At 46.3% G+C, this 20,376-nt stretch overlaps 1 protein-coding gene across 2 annotated transcripts in view; it reads right to left on the minus strand.

The window, feature by feature from the left end:
- Positions 1-20,376, minus strand: part of KCNB1 (potassium voltage-gated channel subfamily B member 1) — a 156,522-nt gene that overhangs the window by 133,429 nt on the left and 2,717 nt on the right. Inside the window, exons 2-3 of one of the 2 annotated variants that reach the window (XM_044298303.1) lie at positions 20,073-20,126; positions 10,439-11,113 (exon numbers count right to left, since the gene is read on the minus strand). In XM_044298303.1, coding sequence (XP_044154238.1) covers positions 10,439-11,005 — 567 coding nt within the window. In that variant the 5' untranslated portion in view covers positions 11,006-11,113; positions 20,073-20,126. The remainder of the gene's footprint in view (positions 1-10,438; positions 11,114-20,072; positions 20,127-20,376) is intronic. The other variant, XM_044298306.1, reaches the window with a different exon arrangement.

Here is a 20,376-nt window from a genome sequence, read left to right on the forward strand (position 1 = left end):
TACTGGTAAACTACTACACCAATCATTCAGCTTCGCACAGCAATGTACATGTACCTGATACTTATAAAATACTACACCCATTATTCATTCCTTTTTTGTTAATATTTTTGCTTCCATATCTGTAACTACCACACCCATCACTCGGCTCCCCTCTGCAAATATGCATATAATGCTTTATCCACATAACAGAATATGGGTCTTCACCCACTACCATACCTATTGTCTACCTACTTACTGTAGATATACTTCTACACCCACCATTCAGCTATACAGGGTAATTCAACAAAATGGGTGCAAAAATACAGCCTCAGTTTTTAGAACAGAGAGTACAGCACTCGGCTATCTCCGGAACTCCCCTAAAAACGAATGTAGCGGCCTCTCCTGTCATTTCAGGGGAGCAGAAGGGGACCTGCAGGGGGTATGGTGCCCCCATTCTTGTGATCAGTGGGCGTCCCAACAGTAGGACCCCACCGATCTCATGGTTAGCCCCTATCCTGTGGATAGAGGATAACTTTCACCTACCGGACTACCCCTTTAAGGATGTATTACATATAGTGATGTAGCAGGCGATTGTCAGGAAGGAAGCGTTCCCTCCCGGCAGTCACCTGCTCGTTAGTGCAGTTACATAATGTGACTCCCATATCAGACCCCAGGAGAACACCCAGCCAGCAGAGCACCTCACATTTCTCTAGCTGCAGATTTATAGACACCATGAGCCCTTCCCCACTAGTCCATGTCCAGGAGTCAGCAGAGTGAGACTCTGATCGGATTTCACCTGCAGTAGTCTCATCGTTCTGTAATGAACAGTATACTCTGCGCTTCATTTACTGGCTATTAATGCTTGCCATCAGTGTCACTGCTCACATCCAGAGGCTGAGGACACATGGAAAGGTAGTACCAGGGCTGTGGAGTCGGTAGATAAATGCTCCGACTCCTCAGTTTTTGGTACTTCCGACTCCTCTGTATTTAATATGCGAATGTATTTTATACATTTCTTGAAGGAAAGAAAGGCAACATACAGCTGTTCCACCAAGTTCTTCTGAGCTCTTATAGCAGAGAGAGGTAGTTGGGCAGAAGCTGCTGCCTTCTCCTTTGTGTGCTGATCTGCTGAAGAAGGGGCAGTAGGAGGATCCAGGACGGGACATTTATTTTAAAACATCATTTCCCTAGTAGAATCCCATAGTCATGTTTAATCAGCTCAGCCCCCCTATCTTGAACACCCTTAATGACCAGACCACTTTTTTAATTCTGCACTACACTACTTTCACCGTTTATTGCTCGGTCATGCAACTTACCACCCAAATCAATTTTACCTCCTTTTCTTCTCACTAATAGAGCTTTCATTTGGTGGTATTTCATTGCTGCTGACATTTTTACTTTTTTTGTTATTAATCGAAATGTAACTAAATTTTTGCAAAAAAATGAAATTTTTCAGTTGTAAAATTTTTCAAAAAATCGACATCTATATATAAATTATTCTCTAAATTTATTGTTCTACATGTCTTTGATAAAAAAAAAGGTTTGGGTAAAAGTTATAGCGTTTACAAACTGTGGTACAAAAATGTGAATTTCCGCTTTTTGAAGCAGCTCTGACTTTCTGAGCACCTGTCATGTTTCCTGAGGTTCTACAATGCCCAGACAGTAGAAAAACCCCACAAATAACCCCATTTCGTAAAGTAGACACCCCAAGGTATTCCGTGAGGGGCATGGCGAGTTCCTAAATTTAGATTTTTTTTTGTCACAAGTTAGCGGAAAATGATGATTATTTTTTTTTTCTTACAAAGTCTCATATTCCACTAACTTGTGACAAAAAATAAAAACTTCCATGAACTCACTATTCCCATCACGAAATACCTTGGGGTGTCTTCTTTCCAAAATGGGATCACTTGTGGGATAGTTATACTGCCCTGGCATTTTAGGGGCCCTAATGCGTGAGAAGTTTTGAAATCAAAATCTGTAAAAAATGCCCAGTGAAATCCGAAAGGTGCTCTTTGGAATGTGGGCCCATTTGCCCACCTAGGCTGCAAAAAAGTGTAACACATGTGGTATCGCCGTACTCAGAAGAAGTAGGGCAATGTGTTTTGGGGTGTCTTTTTATATATACCCATGCTGGGTGAGAGAAATATCTCGGCAAAAGACAACTTTTCCCATTTTTTTATACAAAGTTGGCATTTGACCGAGATATTTATCTCACCCAGCATGGGTATATGTAAAATGACACCCCAAAACACATTCCCCAACTTCTCCTGAGTACGGCGATACCACATGTGTGACACTTTTTTGCAGCCTAGATGCGCAAAGGGGCCCAATCTCCTTTTAGGAGGGCATTTTTAGATCATTTGGATCCCAGACTTCTTCTCACGCTTTAGGGCCCCTAAAATGCCAGGGCAGTATAAATACCCCACATGTGACCCCATTCTGGAAAGAAGACACCCCAAGGTATTCAATGAGGGGCATGGCGAGTTCATAGAAATCTTTTTTTTTGGGCACAAGTTTTTTCTCACAAAGTCTCCCTTTCTGCTAACTTGGGACAAAAATTTCAATCTTTCATGGACTCAATATGCCTCTCAGCGAATACCTTGGGGTGTCTTCTTTCCAAAATGGGGTCATTTTTTTATACAAAGTTGGCATTTGACCGAGATATTTATCTCACCCAGCATGGGTATATGTAAAATGACACCCCAAAACACATTCCCCAACTTCTCCTGAGTACGGCGATACCACATGTGTGACACTTTTTTGCAGCCTAGATGCGCAAAGGGGCCCAATCTCCTTTTAGGAGGGCATTTTTAGATCATTTGGATCCCAGACTTCTTCTCACGCTTTAGGGCCCCTAAAATGCCAGGGCAGTATAAATACCCCACATGTGACCCCATTCTGGAAAGAAGACACCCCAAGGTATTCAATGAGGGGCATGGCGAGTTCATAGAAATCTTTTTTTTTGGGCACAAGTTTTTTCTCACAAAGTCTCCCTTTCTGCTAACTTGGGACAAAAATTTCAATCTTTCATGGACTCAATATGCCTCTCAGCGAATACCTTGGGGTGTCTTCTTTCCAAAATGGGGTCATTTGTGGGGTGTTTGTACTGCCCTGGCATTTGAGGGTCTCCACAATCATTACATGTATGGCCAGCATTAGGAGTTTCTGCTATTCTCCTTATATTGAGCATACAGGTAATGAGATATTTTTTTTCCGTTCAGCCACTGGGCTGAAAGAAAAAAATGAACGGCACAGATTTCTTCATTCGCATCGATCAATGTGGATGAAAAAATCTCTGCCAAAAAAAAAAAAAAAAGAAAAGGAGGGGAAAGGCGTCTGCCAGGACATAGGAGCTCCGCCCAACATCCATACCCACTTTGCTCGTATGCCCTGGTAAACCCGATTTCTCCATTCACATCAATCGATCTGGATGAATAAATCATTGCCGGGATTTTTTTTTTGTTATATACAAAGTGTTTGCCAAAGCATATGAACACCGCCGCCCCCTCCGCTCATATGCCTCGGCAAACATATCTTTTACTGCAGGGAAGAAATCTCGTCTTGCAGCGCCGCATACACCGACTTGTGTGTAATCTGACAGCAGCGCAATGCTTCTGTCAGAATGCACATCAGTGCTGCAGCTAGTCGATCGGTTGGTCCACCTGGAAGGTAAAAAAAAAAAAAAAAAAAAAACAGGCCGCAACGCAATAAATTTATTAACTTTATGATAACATTTGAACGGAACATATAAACTTTATTTAACTTTTTGAACAGAACGTTAACTTTTTTTGCTTACTGGTGATTTTTATTTTATTTATTTTTTTACCTTTATAGGACAAACCTCTCCTTCCCCATGGGACAATGTGCAAAGCGCAAATCGCCCAAAGATGTGGCGAAGTACATTATGCACTTTGTCCCAGGTGAAAGGAGAGGTTTGCAGCAGCTCTGTGTGAATGGCCCCTAATAGCCCTGTGTGCCTGTCCTGTGAGATGCAATCCCTATGCTAAGTGTACCTGTGTGTGGTACTTCCAGAAACACTCCCCAAAGCATAGGGCAGGGTGGTCAGGGCAGTCAGGACATAAATAGCGGGTGTCACGCCTTATTCCACTCCTGCTACAGACACAACATCTTTTTCGGGGTGACGGTTGGGTTGAAGTACCAGCAACGACATTGGGGAAATGTCGCTTGTGTAGACGGCTCACTACACTGGTGGATGGGGCCACGGAACCTCCTGGGTACAGGAGGTTCTCAATGATCTCTTCCTGAAACAAAACAGGAAGCCTTACTGTAGAGAACAAAACTATTACATACAGCCAATTGAATTAAATATACAGACACCTTCTTATACCAGCGTTTTTTTCTCCCAGGCTGTGAGCTGTGCGCTGCGATTGGCCAGCGCTGCAGCCTAGGAGAAGGAGACGCCCACAGGACAAGGGCAGTCTCCGCCTACTAAAACTTACAGAGGGAAGATACCGGAGGGCATAACGGGAGAACGGAGCGGCGCCCAGAGATAATAGTAAGTGCAGTGAGATCCCCGGGCGCCGCTCTACATGTCTGTATACTTAGTTCACATTCTTTTTACAGGTGAAAGGTCCTCTTTAAAGTTTAAGCTAGCAATCTGAGTTTACAAGTTTTTATAGCCTAAGGCCACATGCACACGGCCGTGGTGTGTTTTGCGGTCCGCAAATCGCGTATCCGCAAAACACGGATGGCGTCCGTGCGCGTTCCGCAATCTGCAGAACGGCACGGACAGCCTTCAATAAAATGCCTATTCTTGCAAAGCGCGGACAAGAATAGGACATGTTATATTTTTTTAGCGGGGCCACGGAACGGAGAAACGGATGCGGACAGCACACGGAGTGCTGTCCGCATCTTTTGTGGCCCAATTGAAGTGAATAGGTCCGCATCCGAGCCACCGTTTAGGAGCCAAACAACGGCCTTGTGCATGAGGCCTTAGCTGAATGACAGCAGTTTTTCAAATGGTTTACAGCTTCAGTCTTGAACTATTGACTATCCATTCCCTTCACTTATACAAGTGTCTAGTCCTGCAAAAAACATTTACTTCAATCAGTGAGAGGCTAGGTTAACCATGGGCGTTGCGTTCCCTGTAACAGCGGAACACAATTGAAAGTATAAGTATTTCCGCTCCTTAACTGTGCGTTGCATGACACATAGTGAAGCATATGAAAAGCATGCTTCTTCACGGTCACTTAACGTGTTTGTTTTGCGGTAACGTGACGCACTGCATGCATTGGCCTTTATTCTTACAGTACGGAAGTAAATAATTAAAACTTTTTGTGAATTGGGACATTTAAACTTGCTTTTTTAATGTTTTTATTTAAACTTAAATTTAGTAGGAGTCGCAGTTGGGTCATTTTTGCCGACTCCAGGTACCCAAAATTGCCTCCGACTCCGACTCCTCGACTCCGACTCCAAAGCCCTGGGTAGTACTTGACACAGCTGATGAGTTCCTTAGAAAAGAGAGCTCTGCTACACTGCAACAAGGAGTAGGACATGGTCACAACTTAACATGTAAATAAGAATGCTTCCAGTCGACAGCAAGCACAGATCCTGAAAACAATGAGGGACGGAAACATGAATCCCATCAAAAAGTTACATACCTTTACCTTCTACTCTGATGAAGCTTCACTTACAGATTTCATACATTGCACAGGAGGTCCTACACTGCCCCAAATAACCTACACAGCCCTGGAGGTCCTATATTTCCCCAGAAATCCCACATAGCCCCAGCGATCATACACTGCCCCTGAAATAACACAATGTGCTGGACATCCAACCGTGCCCCAGAGTTGATAGACAGCCCCAGAGTTCATGAGTGACCTGTAGATAATACACTGTTCAAGAGCTGGTACACTGCCCATGAGGTCACACACTGCCCATGAGGTCACACACTGCCCATGAGGTTATACACTGTCGCTAAGGTTATACACTGCCCCTGAGGTCATACACTGCCCCTGGGGTTATACACTGTCCCTGAGGTCCTACACTGCCCCAAATAACCTACACAGCCCTGGAGGTCCTATATTTCCCCAGAAATCCCACATAGCCCCACCGATCATACACTGCCCCCAAAGATAACAAAATGTGCTGGACATCCAACCCTGCCCCAGAGTTCATAGACAGCCCCAGAGTTCATGCGTGGCTTGTAGATAATACACTGTCTAGAAGCTGTATATTGTTCAAGAGATTGTACACAGCCACTGAGGTCACACACTGCCCCTGAGGTCATAAACTGCCACTGAGGTTATACACTGCCCCTGGGGTTATAGACTGTCCCCGAGGTCATACACTGCCCCTGGGGTTATAGACTGTCCCCGAGGTCATACACTGCCCCTGGGGTTATAGACTGCCCCTGAGGTCATAAACTGCCCCTGGGGTTATAGACTGTCCCTGAGGTCATAAACTGCCCCCGGGGTTATAGACTGTCCCCGAGGTCATACACTGCCCCCGGGGTTATAGACTGTCCCCGAGGTCATACACTGCCCCCGGGGTTATAGACTGTCCCCGAGGTCATACACTGCCCCTGGGGTTATAGACTGTCCCCGAGGTCATACACTGCCCCTGGGGTTATAGACTGTCCCCGAGGTCATACACTGCCCCCGGGGTTATAGACTGTCCCCGAGGTCATACACTGCCCCCGGGGTTATAGACTGTCCCCGAGGTCATACACTGCCCCCGGGGTTATAGACTGTCCCCGAGGTCATACACTGCCCCCGGGGTTATAGACTGTCCCCGAGGTCATACACTGCCCCTGGGGTTATAGACTGTCCCGGAGGTCATACACTGCCCCTGGGGTTATAGACTGTCCCCGAGGTCATACACTGCCCCTGGGGTTATAGACTGTCCCCGAGGTCATACACTGCCCCTGGGGTTATAGACTGCCCCCGAGGTCATACACTGCCTCTGGGGTTATAGACTGTCCCTGAGGTCATACACTGCCCCTGGGGTTATACACAGCCCCTGGGATTATACACAGCCACTGAGGTCATACACTGCCCCTGAGGTCATACACTGCCCCTGAGGTCATACACTGCCCCAGGGATTATACACTGCCCCAGGGATTATACACAGCCCCTGGGATTATACACAGCCACTGAGGTCATACACTGCCCCTGAGGTCATACACTGCCCCTGAGGTCATACACTGCCCCTGGAGTTATACACTGCCCATGAGGTTATACACTGCCCATGAGGTTATACACTGCCCATGAGGTTATACACTGCCCATGAGGTTATACACTGCCCATGAGGTTATACACAGCCACTGAGGTTATACACAGCCACTGAGGTTATACACAGCCCATGAGACACTGCCCCTGGGGGGTTAGACACAGCCACTGAGGTTATACACTGCCCATGAGACACTGCCCCTGGGGTTAGACACAGCCACTGAGGTTATACAGTGTTCAGAGATATAGCTAAATTACCTCTGAAGATGCCGCAGTAGCAGTGACAAATGTGAGGGGGCTGTTTCAAGAATTTTAAATACAAAGATTGGTAGTAGAGATGTGGATTGCAGCCATGTCTCCATCTATTTAACACATTAATGTTTTATACAAAGAGATAATGGTCCCTGATATCTTGTGCAGCTTCAGTAGATGCAACCACTGACAATTTTAGTTGCACATTTTTGTTGGTGTAGGGTTAGCTGAGTTTTACATTATCCAACAAAGTTTATAACTGAGCCCTGTGGAAACAAAACATTTTTTACCTCAGGCGATAGAAGAACGCACCCCAACCCCAGAGGGCCAAAGATCATACAAAGCCCTGGATATCATACACTCTCGTACAAATTCTACACTTCCATGGAGGTTATACAATGTCCCAGAGATACTAAAGGGCCTGATGAAAATACACTGCCTGGAGATCCTACAGGACTCCTAGACCATATACTGTCCCAGGAGTTCACACACAGGCCAGGTGTAATACCCTGCAGCAGGAGTTCATACATGGGATGAGGATCAATTATTACAGAAGTTCACATACACATACTGGAGATCATGCACTGGCCCAGGAGTTCACACACTTTCCCAGGAGTTCATACATGGAACAAATACATTGTTCCAGGAGTTTATATAATGCCTCAGGAGTTTATTTACGTACCAGGAGTTCAGACATTACTCTAGGAAATAATACACTACAGCAGGAGTTCATACACTACCCTAGAAGTTCATACACTACCCCAGGAGTTCAAACTTGGAAAGAACATACAGTTGAAAGAAAAAGTATGTGAACCCTTTGGAATTATATGGATTTCTGCACAAATTGGTAATAAAATGTGATCTGATCTTCATCTAAGTCACAAAAATAGACAATCACAGTCTCCTTAAACTAATAACACACAAAGAATTAAATGTTACCATGTTTTTATTGAACACACCATGTAAACATTCACAGTGCAGGTGGAAAAAATATGTGAACCCCTAGACTAATGACATCTCCAAGAGCTAATTGGAGTGAGGCGTCAACCAACTGGAGTCCAATCAATGAGATGAGATTGGAGGTGTTGGTTACAGCTGCCCTTCCCTATAAAAAAAACACACCGGTTCTGGGTTTGCTTTTCACAAGAAGCATTGCCTGATGTGAATGATGCCTCACACAAAAGGGCTCTCAGAAGACCTACGATTAAGAATTGTTGACTAGCATAAAGCTGGAAAGGGTATCTCCAAAAGCCTTGCTGTTCATGAGTCCACGGTAAGAGAAATTGTCTATAAATGGAGGAAGTTCAGCACTGCTGCTACTCTCCCTAGGAGTGGCCGTCCTGTAAAGATGACTGCAAGAGCACAGCACAGACTGCTCAATGAGGTGAAGAAGGATCCTAGAGAGTCAGATAAAGACTTACAAAAGTCTCTGGCATATGCTAACATTCCTGTTAGCGAATCTACGATACGTAAAACACTCAACAAGAATGGATTTCATGGGAGGATACCACAGAGGAAGCCACTGCTGTCCAAAAAAAACATTGCTGCATGTTTACAGTTTGCACAAGAGCACCTGGATCTTCTATAGCAGTACTGGCAAAATATTCTGTGGACAGATGAAACCAAAGTTGAGTTATTCGGAAGAAACACACAACACTATGTGTGGAGAAAAAGAGGCACAGCACACCAACATCAAAACCTCATCCCAACTGTGAAGTATGGTGGTGGGGTCATCATGGTTTGGGGCTGCTTTGCTGCTTCAGGGCCTGGACGGATTGCTATCATCAAAAGAAAAATGAATTCCCAAGTTTATCAAGACATTTTGCAGGAGAACTTAAGGCCATCTGTCCACCAGGTAAGCTCAACAGAAGATAGGTGTTGCAACAGGACAATGACCCAAAGCATAGAAGTAAATCAAACAACAGAATAGCTTAAACAGAAGAAAATATGCCTTCTGGAATGGCCCAGTCAGAGTCCTGACCTCAACCCGATTGAGATGCTGTGAAAGCGATTCACACCAGACATCCCAAGAATATTGCTGAACTGAAACAGTTCTGTAGAGGAATGGTCAAGAATTACTCCTGACCGTTGTGCACGTCTGATCTGCAACTACAGGAAACGTTTGGTTGAAGTTATTGCTGCCAAAGGAGGTTCAAACAGTTATTAAATCCAAGGGTTCACATACTTTTTCCACCTACACTGTGAATGTTTTCATGATGTGTTCAATAAAAACATGGTAACATTTAATTCTTTGTGTGTTATTAGTTTAGGCAGACTGTGATTGTCTATTGTTGTGACTTAGGTGAAGATCAGATCACATTTTATGACCAATTTGTGCAGAAATCCATATAATTCCAAAGGGTTCACATACTTTTTCTTGCAACTGTACATTGTTCCAGGATTTTATACACAAAGTGCCGACCATACACTGACCCAGGAGTTTATACACTGCCTCAGGATTTATTGCACTGTACCAGCAGTTCATACGCTACTCCTGGAGTTCACAGACTGCCCCAGGAGTTCAAATACTGACCCAGAACATAGAACAAAGATACAATATTCCAGGAGATCATACACACCCTGCAGATCATACAGAGACTGAGGAATTCATACACTGCCCCAGGATTTCATACACTGCACCAGGATTTCATACACTACTCAGGGAGTTCACGTACTACCCCAGGAGTTCATGCACTACTCCAGGAGTTCACGCACTGGATCAGGAGTTCATGCACTACTCCAGGAGTTCATACACTGCACCAGGAGTTCATACAGTACTCCAGGAGTTCATACAGTACACAAAGATTTCATACTTGGAAGGAAGATAATACATTGCCCCTGCCTGAAGATCCTGTCAGTATCCTGCCCCATTGAACAAACTCTGTGCATGAGCTCCTACCACAGGGTGATGAATACACTAACTGCCCTGAATCCCATACACTGCCCTGTAGATCATGGCCCTGCAGCCCTCTGGCCACCTCCTGCAGTTCTGTCATCCAGAATGCTGCAGCTCCTACCTTGGCTGCTACAGACGAGTTGGGCTTCTCCAGCAGGTCCCACAGTCTCTTGCGCTTGTCTGCGCAGCAGGTGTTGTCGAACTCCTCGCCCTCGCGCTCCCGCAGGGTCTCGGCCTCGCGCTTGAGCTCCTCGTTCATCTGCTCCTTCTTCTGGTGGTACCGCGCCTGGCAGCACGACTCCAGGTAGATCTCATCGATGCCCCAGTAGTCGAGCTCCTGGCTGAAGGACAGCGCGCACATCTCCTCCATCATGTGCAGCTTGCCAGTGCGGTAGAAGTTCAGGATGGACGTGAAGGCGCCCGGGTGACGGTCAAAAAAGTACTCGTTCTCCTCTAGGCTGTAGTCGTCGCAGATCTCCATCAGGACCTCGTGGCTGTTGCAGTCCCGCAGCTTCCCTAGGCGGGTGCGCGGCAGTCGGTCCAGGGTGCGCCACAGGACCTCATGGGCCAGACCCCCGACGTTCAGCTTCACTCGCCGGGAGCAAGCCTTGCTGCGCACAATGTCCATGGGCTCCGGCGGCAGGGAGGCGGTGGAGCGGGAGCCCGGCTTGTTCATCCAGCCCGGCATCCTGGCGTTGCTGTGCGGGCTTGGCGCTCACCGGTGTCCCTTCACCTCCATCCTGACAACAGCAGCACAAGGACGGGCGACTGCGGGGACATCTCCCTCAGCGGTGACCTAGAAGATAAGCGGGGCAGCTTTACCGCTAATCACCAGTCACAGTAATCAGCTCAGCGGCAGCCGGGCGCTGTCCACACCGAGAGGTGCTGAACCGGCTCAGTGTCTGCCCTGCCCGGGGAGGAGGCGCCCGGGACCGCGGAGGGCAGAGAGGGGGCGTCCGGGGGACTGCTCGGGGCAGAGAGGGGGAGTCCGGTTCGGGGGACTGCTCGGGGCAGAGGAGAAGTAATACTGAGGATGGCTCTGTACAGAGAAGGGGAAACAATAAGGACTGCTCTGTACAGAGAAGAGATAATACTGAGGATGGCTCTGAGAAGACACAAGGGAGTAACACTGAGGACTGCTAGGCATAAGAAAAGGGTAAACCTGAGAGTAGTGCTTTTTACAGAGAAGGGGTAACTGAGAGAAAAGTACTCCTAGCAAGTAATACTGTAGACTGCTGTGTCAAGGGTGGAGGTAACACTGGTAGAATTGCTCTACACAGGGAGTGGGTAACACTAAGGACTGCTCTATGGATGTACAGTATGTATAATGCAGGTATTACTGCTCTGCTTCTGGCCTACAATATCTGTAGAGATTATGTTGCAGAGTACAACAGGTATCATTACTATGTTTCTGCCCTGTAGCTACAAATTGCAAAGTGGATTATTACAGATATTATTACTCTGCTGCTGACTTATACTATGGATACAGATTGTAGGGTACTACATGTATCATGACTACACCACAGTTATTTATTCTGGGTAAATTATGACTGGTGATATCTGCCCTCTACACTATAAATACATATTGGGGCATGTAGTACTACAGGAGAAAATACTATGTTACCCTCATAGTTAGCCCATACAATATATGAACATATTGGGGTGTTTAGTACTACAGGTATCATTAGTGTATTACCTCTGTTTACTATATATAAATATTGGGGCATGTAATACTATAGGTAACATTAATAGGTAAACTTAGTCCACTTAAAATATTTAGGCATGTAGTACTACAGAAAATTCACTGAAAGTAGGATACTAAAGTATTGTGTTTCACTTTGATAGGTTACGGTATATTTCACATGCAACTGGGATGGAACTAGATGTGGGCCTTCTTTTTGCTGATCGCCATCCAAGACTTAACTCACGCAATTTTGAACTACATGACTGCTGCCCCTGACTTCTTGACATTTTCTTTATTCTTGATTAATTTTTTCTTTGTCTTTCTGTGTTTTGTATTATTTGCTTATGCCTACTTGACTGGACGCTATGTCCTTTATTTTATGCACAGTGTACTGTGTACCCTATTATTGTGAAAAACTTTAATAAACATCATTGAAACCTAAAGTATTGTGTTTCAATATAAAATATGCTCACGGGACTGAGAAACGTTGAAAGGAAGTAAAACTTCTAACTTTTATTAGATATACATTACATACATCTTTCCTCTTTTAATGTATATCTAATAAAAGTTTGAAGTTTTACTTCCTGTCAACGTTTCTCAGTCCCGTGAGCACATGTAGTACTACAGGCATCACTATATCTACTAATTGGGCGGTATTACAGGCATCACTGTCTGCACTCCACCCACTATAAACACATTTTGGGGGTGTAGAACTACAGCTATCATTCCTGTGTTACCTCCATACATTATATCTACACTGACCAAAATAATAAACATAACACTTTTGGTTTTGCTCCCATTTTGCATCAGCTGAACTCAAAGATATGAAACATTTTCTACACACAAAAGACCCATTACTCTCAAATATTGTTCACAAATCTGTCTAAATCTGTGTTAGTGAGCACTTCTCCTTTGCCAAGATAATCTATCCCACCTCACAGGTGTGGCATATCAAGGTGCTGATTAGACAGCATGAATATTACACAGGTGTGCCTTAGACTGCCCACTATAGAAGGCCACTCTGAAATGTGCACAGTTTTGCCTTACTGGATGAAGGGGGGGGGGGGGGGGGTGTCAGAAAACCAGTCAGTATCTGGTGTGGCCAGCATTTGCCTCACGCAGTGCAACACATCTCCATCGCACAGAGTTCATCAGGTTGTTGATTGTGGCCTGTGGAATGTTGGTCCACTCCTCTTCAATAGCTGTGCAATGTTGCAGAATATTGGCAGGAACTGGAACACGCTGTCGTATACGCCGATCCAGAGCATCCCAAACATGCTAAATGGGTGACATGTCCGGTGAGTATGCTGGCCATGCAAGAACTGGGATGTTTTCAGCTTCCAGGAATTGTGTACAGATCCTTGCAATATGGGGCCGTGCATTATGCTGCAACATGAGGTGATGGTCGTGGGTGAATGGCACAGCAATGGGCCTTAGGATCTTGTCACGGTATCTCTGTGCATTCAAAATGCCATCAATAAAATGCACCTGTGTGCACCGCCACCATGGGCTAATCAATCCACAATGTTGACGTCAGTAAACCGCTCACCCACACAACGCCACACACGCTGTCTGCCATCTGCCCTGAACAGTGAAAACCGGGACTCATCTGTGAACAGAACGCCTCTACAACGTGCCAGAAGCCATCGAGTGTGAGTATTTGCCCACTCAAGTCGGTTACGACGACAAACTGCAGTCAGGTCCAGACCCCGATGAGGACGACGAGCATGCAGATGAGCTTCCCTGAGACGGTTTCTGACAGTTTGTGCAGAAATTCTTTGGTTATGCTAACCGATTGTTGCTGCAACGGTCCGGGTAGCTGGTCTCAGACGATCATGGAGGTGAACATGCTGGATGTGGAGGTCCTGGGCTGGTGTGGTTACACCTGGTCTGCGGTTGTGAGGCCAGTTGGATGTACTGCCAAATTCTCTGGAACGCCTTTGGAGAAGGCTTATGGTAGAGAAATGAACATTCATTGCACGGCCAACAGCTCTGGTAGACATTCCTGCAGTCAGCATGCCAATTGCACGCTCCCTCAAACGCTGCGACATCTGTGGCATTGTGCAGTGTGATCAAACTGCACACTTCAGAGTGGCCTTCTATAGTGGGCAGTCTAAGGCACACCTGTGCAATATTCATGCTGTCTAATCAGAACCTTGATATGCCACACCTGTGAGGTGGAATGGATTATCTCGGCAAAAGGAGAAGAGCTCACTAACACAGATTTGTGAACAATATTTTAGAGCAATGGGTCTTTTGTGTGTGTAGAAAATGTTTCAGATCTTTGAGTTCAGCTCATGCAAAATGGGAGCAATACTGAAAGTGTTGCGTTTATATTTTAAGTCACTGTACATATTGGGGACTATAATACTACATACAGTTGCAAGAAAAAGTATGTGAACCCTTTGGAATGATATGGATTTCTGCACAAATTGGTAATAAAATGTGATTTGATCTTCATCTAAGTCACAACAATAGACAATCACAGTCTGCTTAAACTAATAACACACAAATAATTAAATGTTACCATGTTTTTATTGAACACACAATGTAGGCATTCACAGTGCAGGTGGAAAAAGTATATAATCCCCTAGACTAATGACATCTCCAAGAGCTAATTGGAGTGAGATGTCAGCCAACCGGAGTCCAATCAATGAGATGAGATTGGAGGTGTTGGTTACAGCTGCCCTGCCCTATAAAACACACACATCAGTTCTGGGTTTGCTTTTCACAAGAAGCATTGCCTGATGTGAATGATGCCTCGCACAAAAGAGCCCTCAGAAGACCTACGATTAAGAATTGTTGACTTGCATAAATCTGGAAAGGGTTATAAAAGTATCTCCAAAAGCCTTGCTGTTCATCAGTCCACGGTAAGACAAATTGTCTATAAATGGAGAAAGTTCAGCACTGCTGCTACTCTCCCTAGGAGTGGCCGTCCTGTAAAGATGACTGCAAGAGCACAGCGCAGACTGCTCAATGAGGTGAAGAAGAATCCTAGTGTTAGCTAAAGACTTACAAAAGTCTCTGGCATATGCTAACATCCCATCGAATCTACGATACGTAAAACACTAAACAAGAATGGATTTCATGGGAGGATACCACAGAGGAAGCCACTGCTGTCCGAAAAAAACATTGCTGCAGGTTTACAGTTTGCACAGGAGCACCTGGATGTTCCACAGCAGTACTGGCAAAATATTCTGTGGACAGATGAAACCAAAGTTGAGTTGTTTGGAAGAAACACCCAACACTATGTGTGGAGAAAAAGAGGCACAGCACACCAACATCAAAACCTCATCCCAACTGTGAAGTATGGTGGTGGGGGCATCATGGTTTGGGGCTGCTTTGCTGCATCAGGGCCTGGACGGATTGCTATCATCGAAGGAAAAATGAATTCCCAAGTTTATCAAGACATTTTGCAGGAGAACTTAAAGGATAACTGTCGTATATATTTTTTGGGGAGTATTGGATTGTGGTGATTTAGATCTCCTTGATGGCCCTATTTCAACTTTTCACTCTGTATTCAATTACCCCTTAATTCCACATCTGCAAGGTCACATTACTGACAGCCAGGGACTGTAAGTAAATGATTAAAGCCAGGTCCTCCCCAGCAGCTGATAACAGTGCCTGGGCTGTGTGCACTTCTCCCTGTCCCTGCGCTTGGCAGACGCTCCCTCACTCAGCAGAGCAGGAGAATGCAGAGTGGAAGCAGTGCAGACCAGTGGACACTTTTGGGGGGCTATTGTTACTGGCTAGTGAGGGCAGGCGGTATTAGCCTCAGGGTGAGGGCAGTGGCGGCCATCTTAACTGAATAGTGAAATTGCAGTTTTATGCAGACTGGTTGCTAAGGGCTGAATCTTAATAAATATGGGGTAAGTCAGTCTAATAGTAACTGATTCTGGAATATCATGTTATTAGTAACTACATATATGAAAATTGAAATTAGGGTCTACATGTGACAGTTATCCTTTAAGGCCATCTGTCCACCAGCTGAAGCTCAACAGAAGATGGGTGTTGCAACAGGACAACGACCCAAAGCATAGAAGTAAATCAACAACAGAATGGCTTAAACAGAAGAAAATACGCCTTCTGGAGTGGCCCAGTCAGAGTCCTGACCTCAACCCGATTGAGATGCTGTGGCATGACCTCAAGAAAGTGATTCACACTAGACATCCCAAGAATATTGCTGAACTGAAACAGTTCTGTAGAGAAATGGTCAAGAATTACTCCTGACCGTTGTGCGCGTCTGATCTGCAACTACAGGAAACGTTTGGTTGAAGTTATTGCTGCCAAAGGAGGTTCAACCAGTTATTAAACCCAAGGGTTCACATACTTTTTCCACCTGCACTGTGAATGTTTACCTGGTGTGTTCAATAAAAACATGGTAACATTTAATTATTTGTGTGTTATTAGTTTAAGCCAGGGATGCCCAACCTGCTTCCCTCCAGCTGTTGCCAAACTACAATTCCCAGCATGCCTGGACAGCCTACAACTATTAGGGCATGCTGGGAGTTGTAGTTTTGCAACAGCTGGAGGGCCACAGGTTGAGCATGCCTGGTTTAAGCAGACTGTGATTGTCTATTGTTGTGACTTAGATGGAGATCAGATCACATTTTATGACCAATTTGTGCAGAAATCCATATCATTCCAAAGGGTTCACATACTTTTTCTTGCAACTGTATATCATTACTATGATACTTCGGTATACTATATGTTCATTATGGGGTGTGCAGTACAACAAGCATCATTACTTTGTTACCTCCATACACTATACATGCCTTCAGTACACTATGGTATCCAGGAAGGTATATTTAGTCGTGTGAGGGGAGAGTAGTGTCCATGTCGTCCTGTAAAGGGACAGTAGTGTCCATGTCCAGTCCTGTGAGGGGAGAGTAGTGTCCATATTTAGTCCTGTATGGTAAGAGTAGTGTCCATGTCCAGTCCTGTGAGTGGAGGGTAGCGTCCATATCTAGTCCTGTGAGGGAAGAGAAGTGTCCATGTCAAGTCCTGTGAAGGGAGAGTAGTGTCCATGTCCAGTCCTGTATGGGAAGAGTAGCGTCCATGTGTAGTTCTGTGAAGGGAGAGCAGTGTCCATGTCCAGTCCTGTGAGGGGAGAGTAGTGTCCATGTCCTGTACTGTGGGGAAGAGTAGTGTCCATGTTCAGTCCTGTATGGGAAGAGTAGCATCCATGTATAGTCCTGTGAGAGAGAGAAGTGTCCATGCCCAGAACTATGACGGAAGAGTAGCGTCTATGTCCAGTCCTGTGAGGGGAGAGTAGTTTCCATTTACAGTCCTGTATGGGAAGAGTAGCAATCAGTAGCGCCCATGCCCAGTTCTGTGTGGGAAGAGTAGTGTCCATGTCCAGTCCTCTATGGGAAGAGTAGGGTCCATGTCCAGTCCTCTATGAGAAGAGTAGGGTCCATGTCCAGTCCTCTATGAGAAGAGTAGGGTCCATGTCCGGTCCTGTGGGGGAACGTTACGCCATGACCAGTCTTGTGAGGGGAGAGTAGTGTCCACGTCAAGTCCTGTGAGGGGAGAGTAGTGTCCATAACCAATCCTATGAGGGAAGAGTAATGTCAATGTGCAGTCCTGTATGGGAAGAGTAGCGTCCATGTCTAGTCCTGTGAGGGAGAGTAGTGTCCATGTCCAGTCCTGTATAGGAAGAGTAGCGTAGTGTCTAGACCTGTGAAGGGAGAGTTGTGTCCATGTCCAGCCCTGTGAGACAAGAGAAGAGTCCATGTCCAGCCCTGTGAGGGGAGAGTAGCATCCATGTCCAGTCCTATGAGGGGAGAGTAGAGTCCAGTTGTATGGGAAGAGTAGTGTCCATGTCCAGTCCAGTGAGGGGAGAGTAGTGTCCATGTCCAGTCTTGTGAGGGGAGAGTAGTGTCCATGTCCGGTCCTGTGAGGGGAGAGTAGTGTCCATGTCCAGTCCTGTGAATGGACAATAGTGTCCATGTCCAGTCCTGTGAAGGGAGAGTAGAGTCCATGTCCAGTCCTGTGAAGGGAGAGTAGAGTCCATGTCCAGTCCTGTGAAGGGAGAGTAGAGTCCATGTCCAGTCCTGTGAAGGGAGAGTAGAGTCCATGTCCAGTCCTGTGAAGGGAGAGTAGAGTCCATGTCCAGTCCTGTGAAGGGAGAGTAGAGTCCATGTCCAGTCCTGTGAAGGGAGAGTAGAGTCCATGTCCAGTCCTGTGAAGGGAGAGTAGAGTCCATGTCCAGTCCTGTGAAGGGAGAGTAGTGTCCATGTCCAGTCCTGTGAAGGGAGAGTAGAGTCCATGTCCAGTCCTGTGAAGGGAGAGTAGAGTCCATGTCCAGTCCTGTGAAGGGAGAGTAGTGTCCATGTCCAGTCCTGTGAAGGGAGAGTAGTGTCCATGTCCAGTCCTGTGAAGGGAGAGTAGTGTCCATGTCCAGTCCTGTATGGAAAGAGTAGTGTCCATGTCCAGTCCTGTGAAGGGACAGTAGTATCCATGTCCAGTCCTGTGAATAGACAGTAGTGCCCATGTCCAGTCCTGTGAAGGGAGAGTAGCATCCATATCCAGTCCTGTGAAGGGCGAGTAGCGTCCATGTCCAGTCCTGTATGGGAAGAGTAACATCCATGTCCACTCCTGTGAGGAGAGGGTAGCTAGCGTCCATGTCCAGTCCTGTGAGAGAAGAGTAGTGTCCATATCCAGTCCTGTGGAGGAACATAGCGTCCATGTCCATTGATGTGAGGGGAGATTAGTGTTTATGTCCAGTCCTATGAAGGCAGAGGAGCATCCATCTCCAGTCCTGTATGGGAAGAGTAACATCCATATCCAGTCCTGTATGGGAAGAGTAACATCCATATCCAGTCCTGTATGGGAAGAGTAACATCCATATCCAGTCCTGTATGGGAAGAGTAACATCCATATCCAGTCCTGTATGGGAAGAGTAACATCCATATCCAGTCCTGTAAAGAGAGAGTAGCGTCCATGTCCAGTCCTGTAAGGAGAGAGTAGCGTCCATGTCCAGTCCTGTAAGGAGAGAGTAGCGTCCATGTCCAGTCCTGTAAGGAGAGAGTAGCATCCATGTCCAGTCCTGTAAGGAGAGAGTAGCGTCCATGTCCAGTCCTGTAAGGAGAGAGTAGCGTCCATGTCCAGTCCTGTAAGGAGAGAGTAGCGTCCATGTCCAGTCCTGTAAGGAGAGAGTAGAGTCCATGTCCAGTCCTGTAAGGAGAGAGTAGCGTCCATGTCCAGTCTTGTGAGGGAAGAGTAGTGTCCATATCCAGTCCTGTGGAGGAACGTAGCGTCCATGTCCATTCCTGTTAGGGGAGATTAGTGTTCATGTCCAGTCCTGTGAAGGCAGAGTAGCATCCATATCCAGTCCTGTATGGGAAGAGTAACATCTATATCCAGTCCTGTATGGGAAGAGTAACATCCATGTCCACTCCTGTGAGGAGAAAGTAGCGTCCATGTCCAGTCCTGTATGGGAAGAGTAACATCCATGTCCAGTCCTGTGAGGGAAGAGTAGTGTCCATATCCAGTCCTGTGGAGGAACGTAGCGTCCATGTCCATTCCTGTGAGGGGAGAGTAGTTTCCATGTCCAGTCCTGTGAAGGCAGAGTAGCATCCATATCCAGTCCCGTATGGGAAGAGTAACATCCATATCCAGTCCTGTATGGGAAGAGTAACATCCATGTCCAGTCCTGTGAGGAGAGAGTAGCGTCCATGTCCAGTCCTGTATGGGAAGAGTAACATCCATGTCCAGTCCTGTGAGGGAAGAGTAGTGTCCATGTCCAGTCCTGTATGGGAAGACAAGCATCCATGTCCAGTCCTGTATGGGAAGAGAAGTGTCCATGTCCAGTCCTGTGAGGGGAGAGTAGCGTCCATGCCTAGTCCTGTGTGGGGAAAGTAGCATCCATGCCCAATTCTGTGTGGGAAGAGTAGTGTCCATGTCCAGTCCTGTGAGGGGGAAGAGTAGCGTCCATGCCTAGTCCTGTGTGGGGAGAGTAGCGTCCATGCCCAGTTCTGTGTGGGGAGAGTAGCATCCATGCCCAGTTCTGTGTGGGGAGAGTAGCATCCATGCCCAATTCTGTGTGGGGAGAGTACCAGGTCGCTACCTCTTGAGGAGGATAGGTACTAGAGGCAGCTGGTCCACGCGGATCAGGAGGTACCTGAGGAAGGTAACAGAGGAACAGGCGTTGTCAGCAGGCTGATTCGTTACCAGGAGCAACAGGATGAGGCAGAGGCGAAGTCAGACAGTCAATAGGTCAGGCGATAATGGTCGGCAACAGGAGAGTCAAGGCAAGCAGGCAGGGATTGAACAGGTAGCAGAGTCCAGGGGAGAGGGGAGAGTAGTTTCCATTTACAGTCCTGTATGGGAAGAGTAGCAATCAGTAGCGCCCATGTCCAGTTCTGTATGGG

The sequence above is a fragment of the Bufo gargarizans genome, chromosome 6 (genome assembly GCF_014858855.1).
Source record: "Bufo gargarizans isolate SCDJY-AF-19 chromosome 6, ASM1485885v1, whole genome shotgun sequence".
Classification (NCBI taxonomy): Eukaryota; Metazoa; Chordata; class Amphibia; order Anura; family Bufonidae; genus Bufo; species Bufo gargarizans.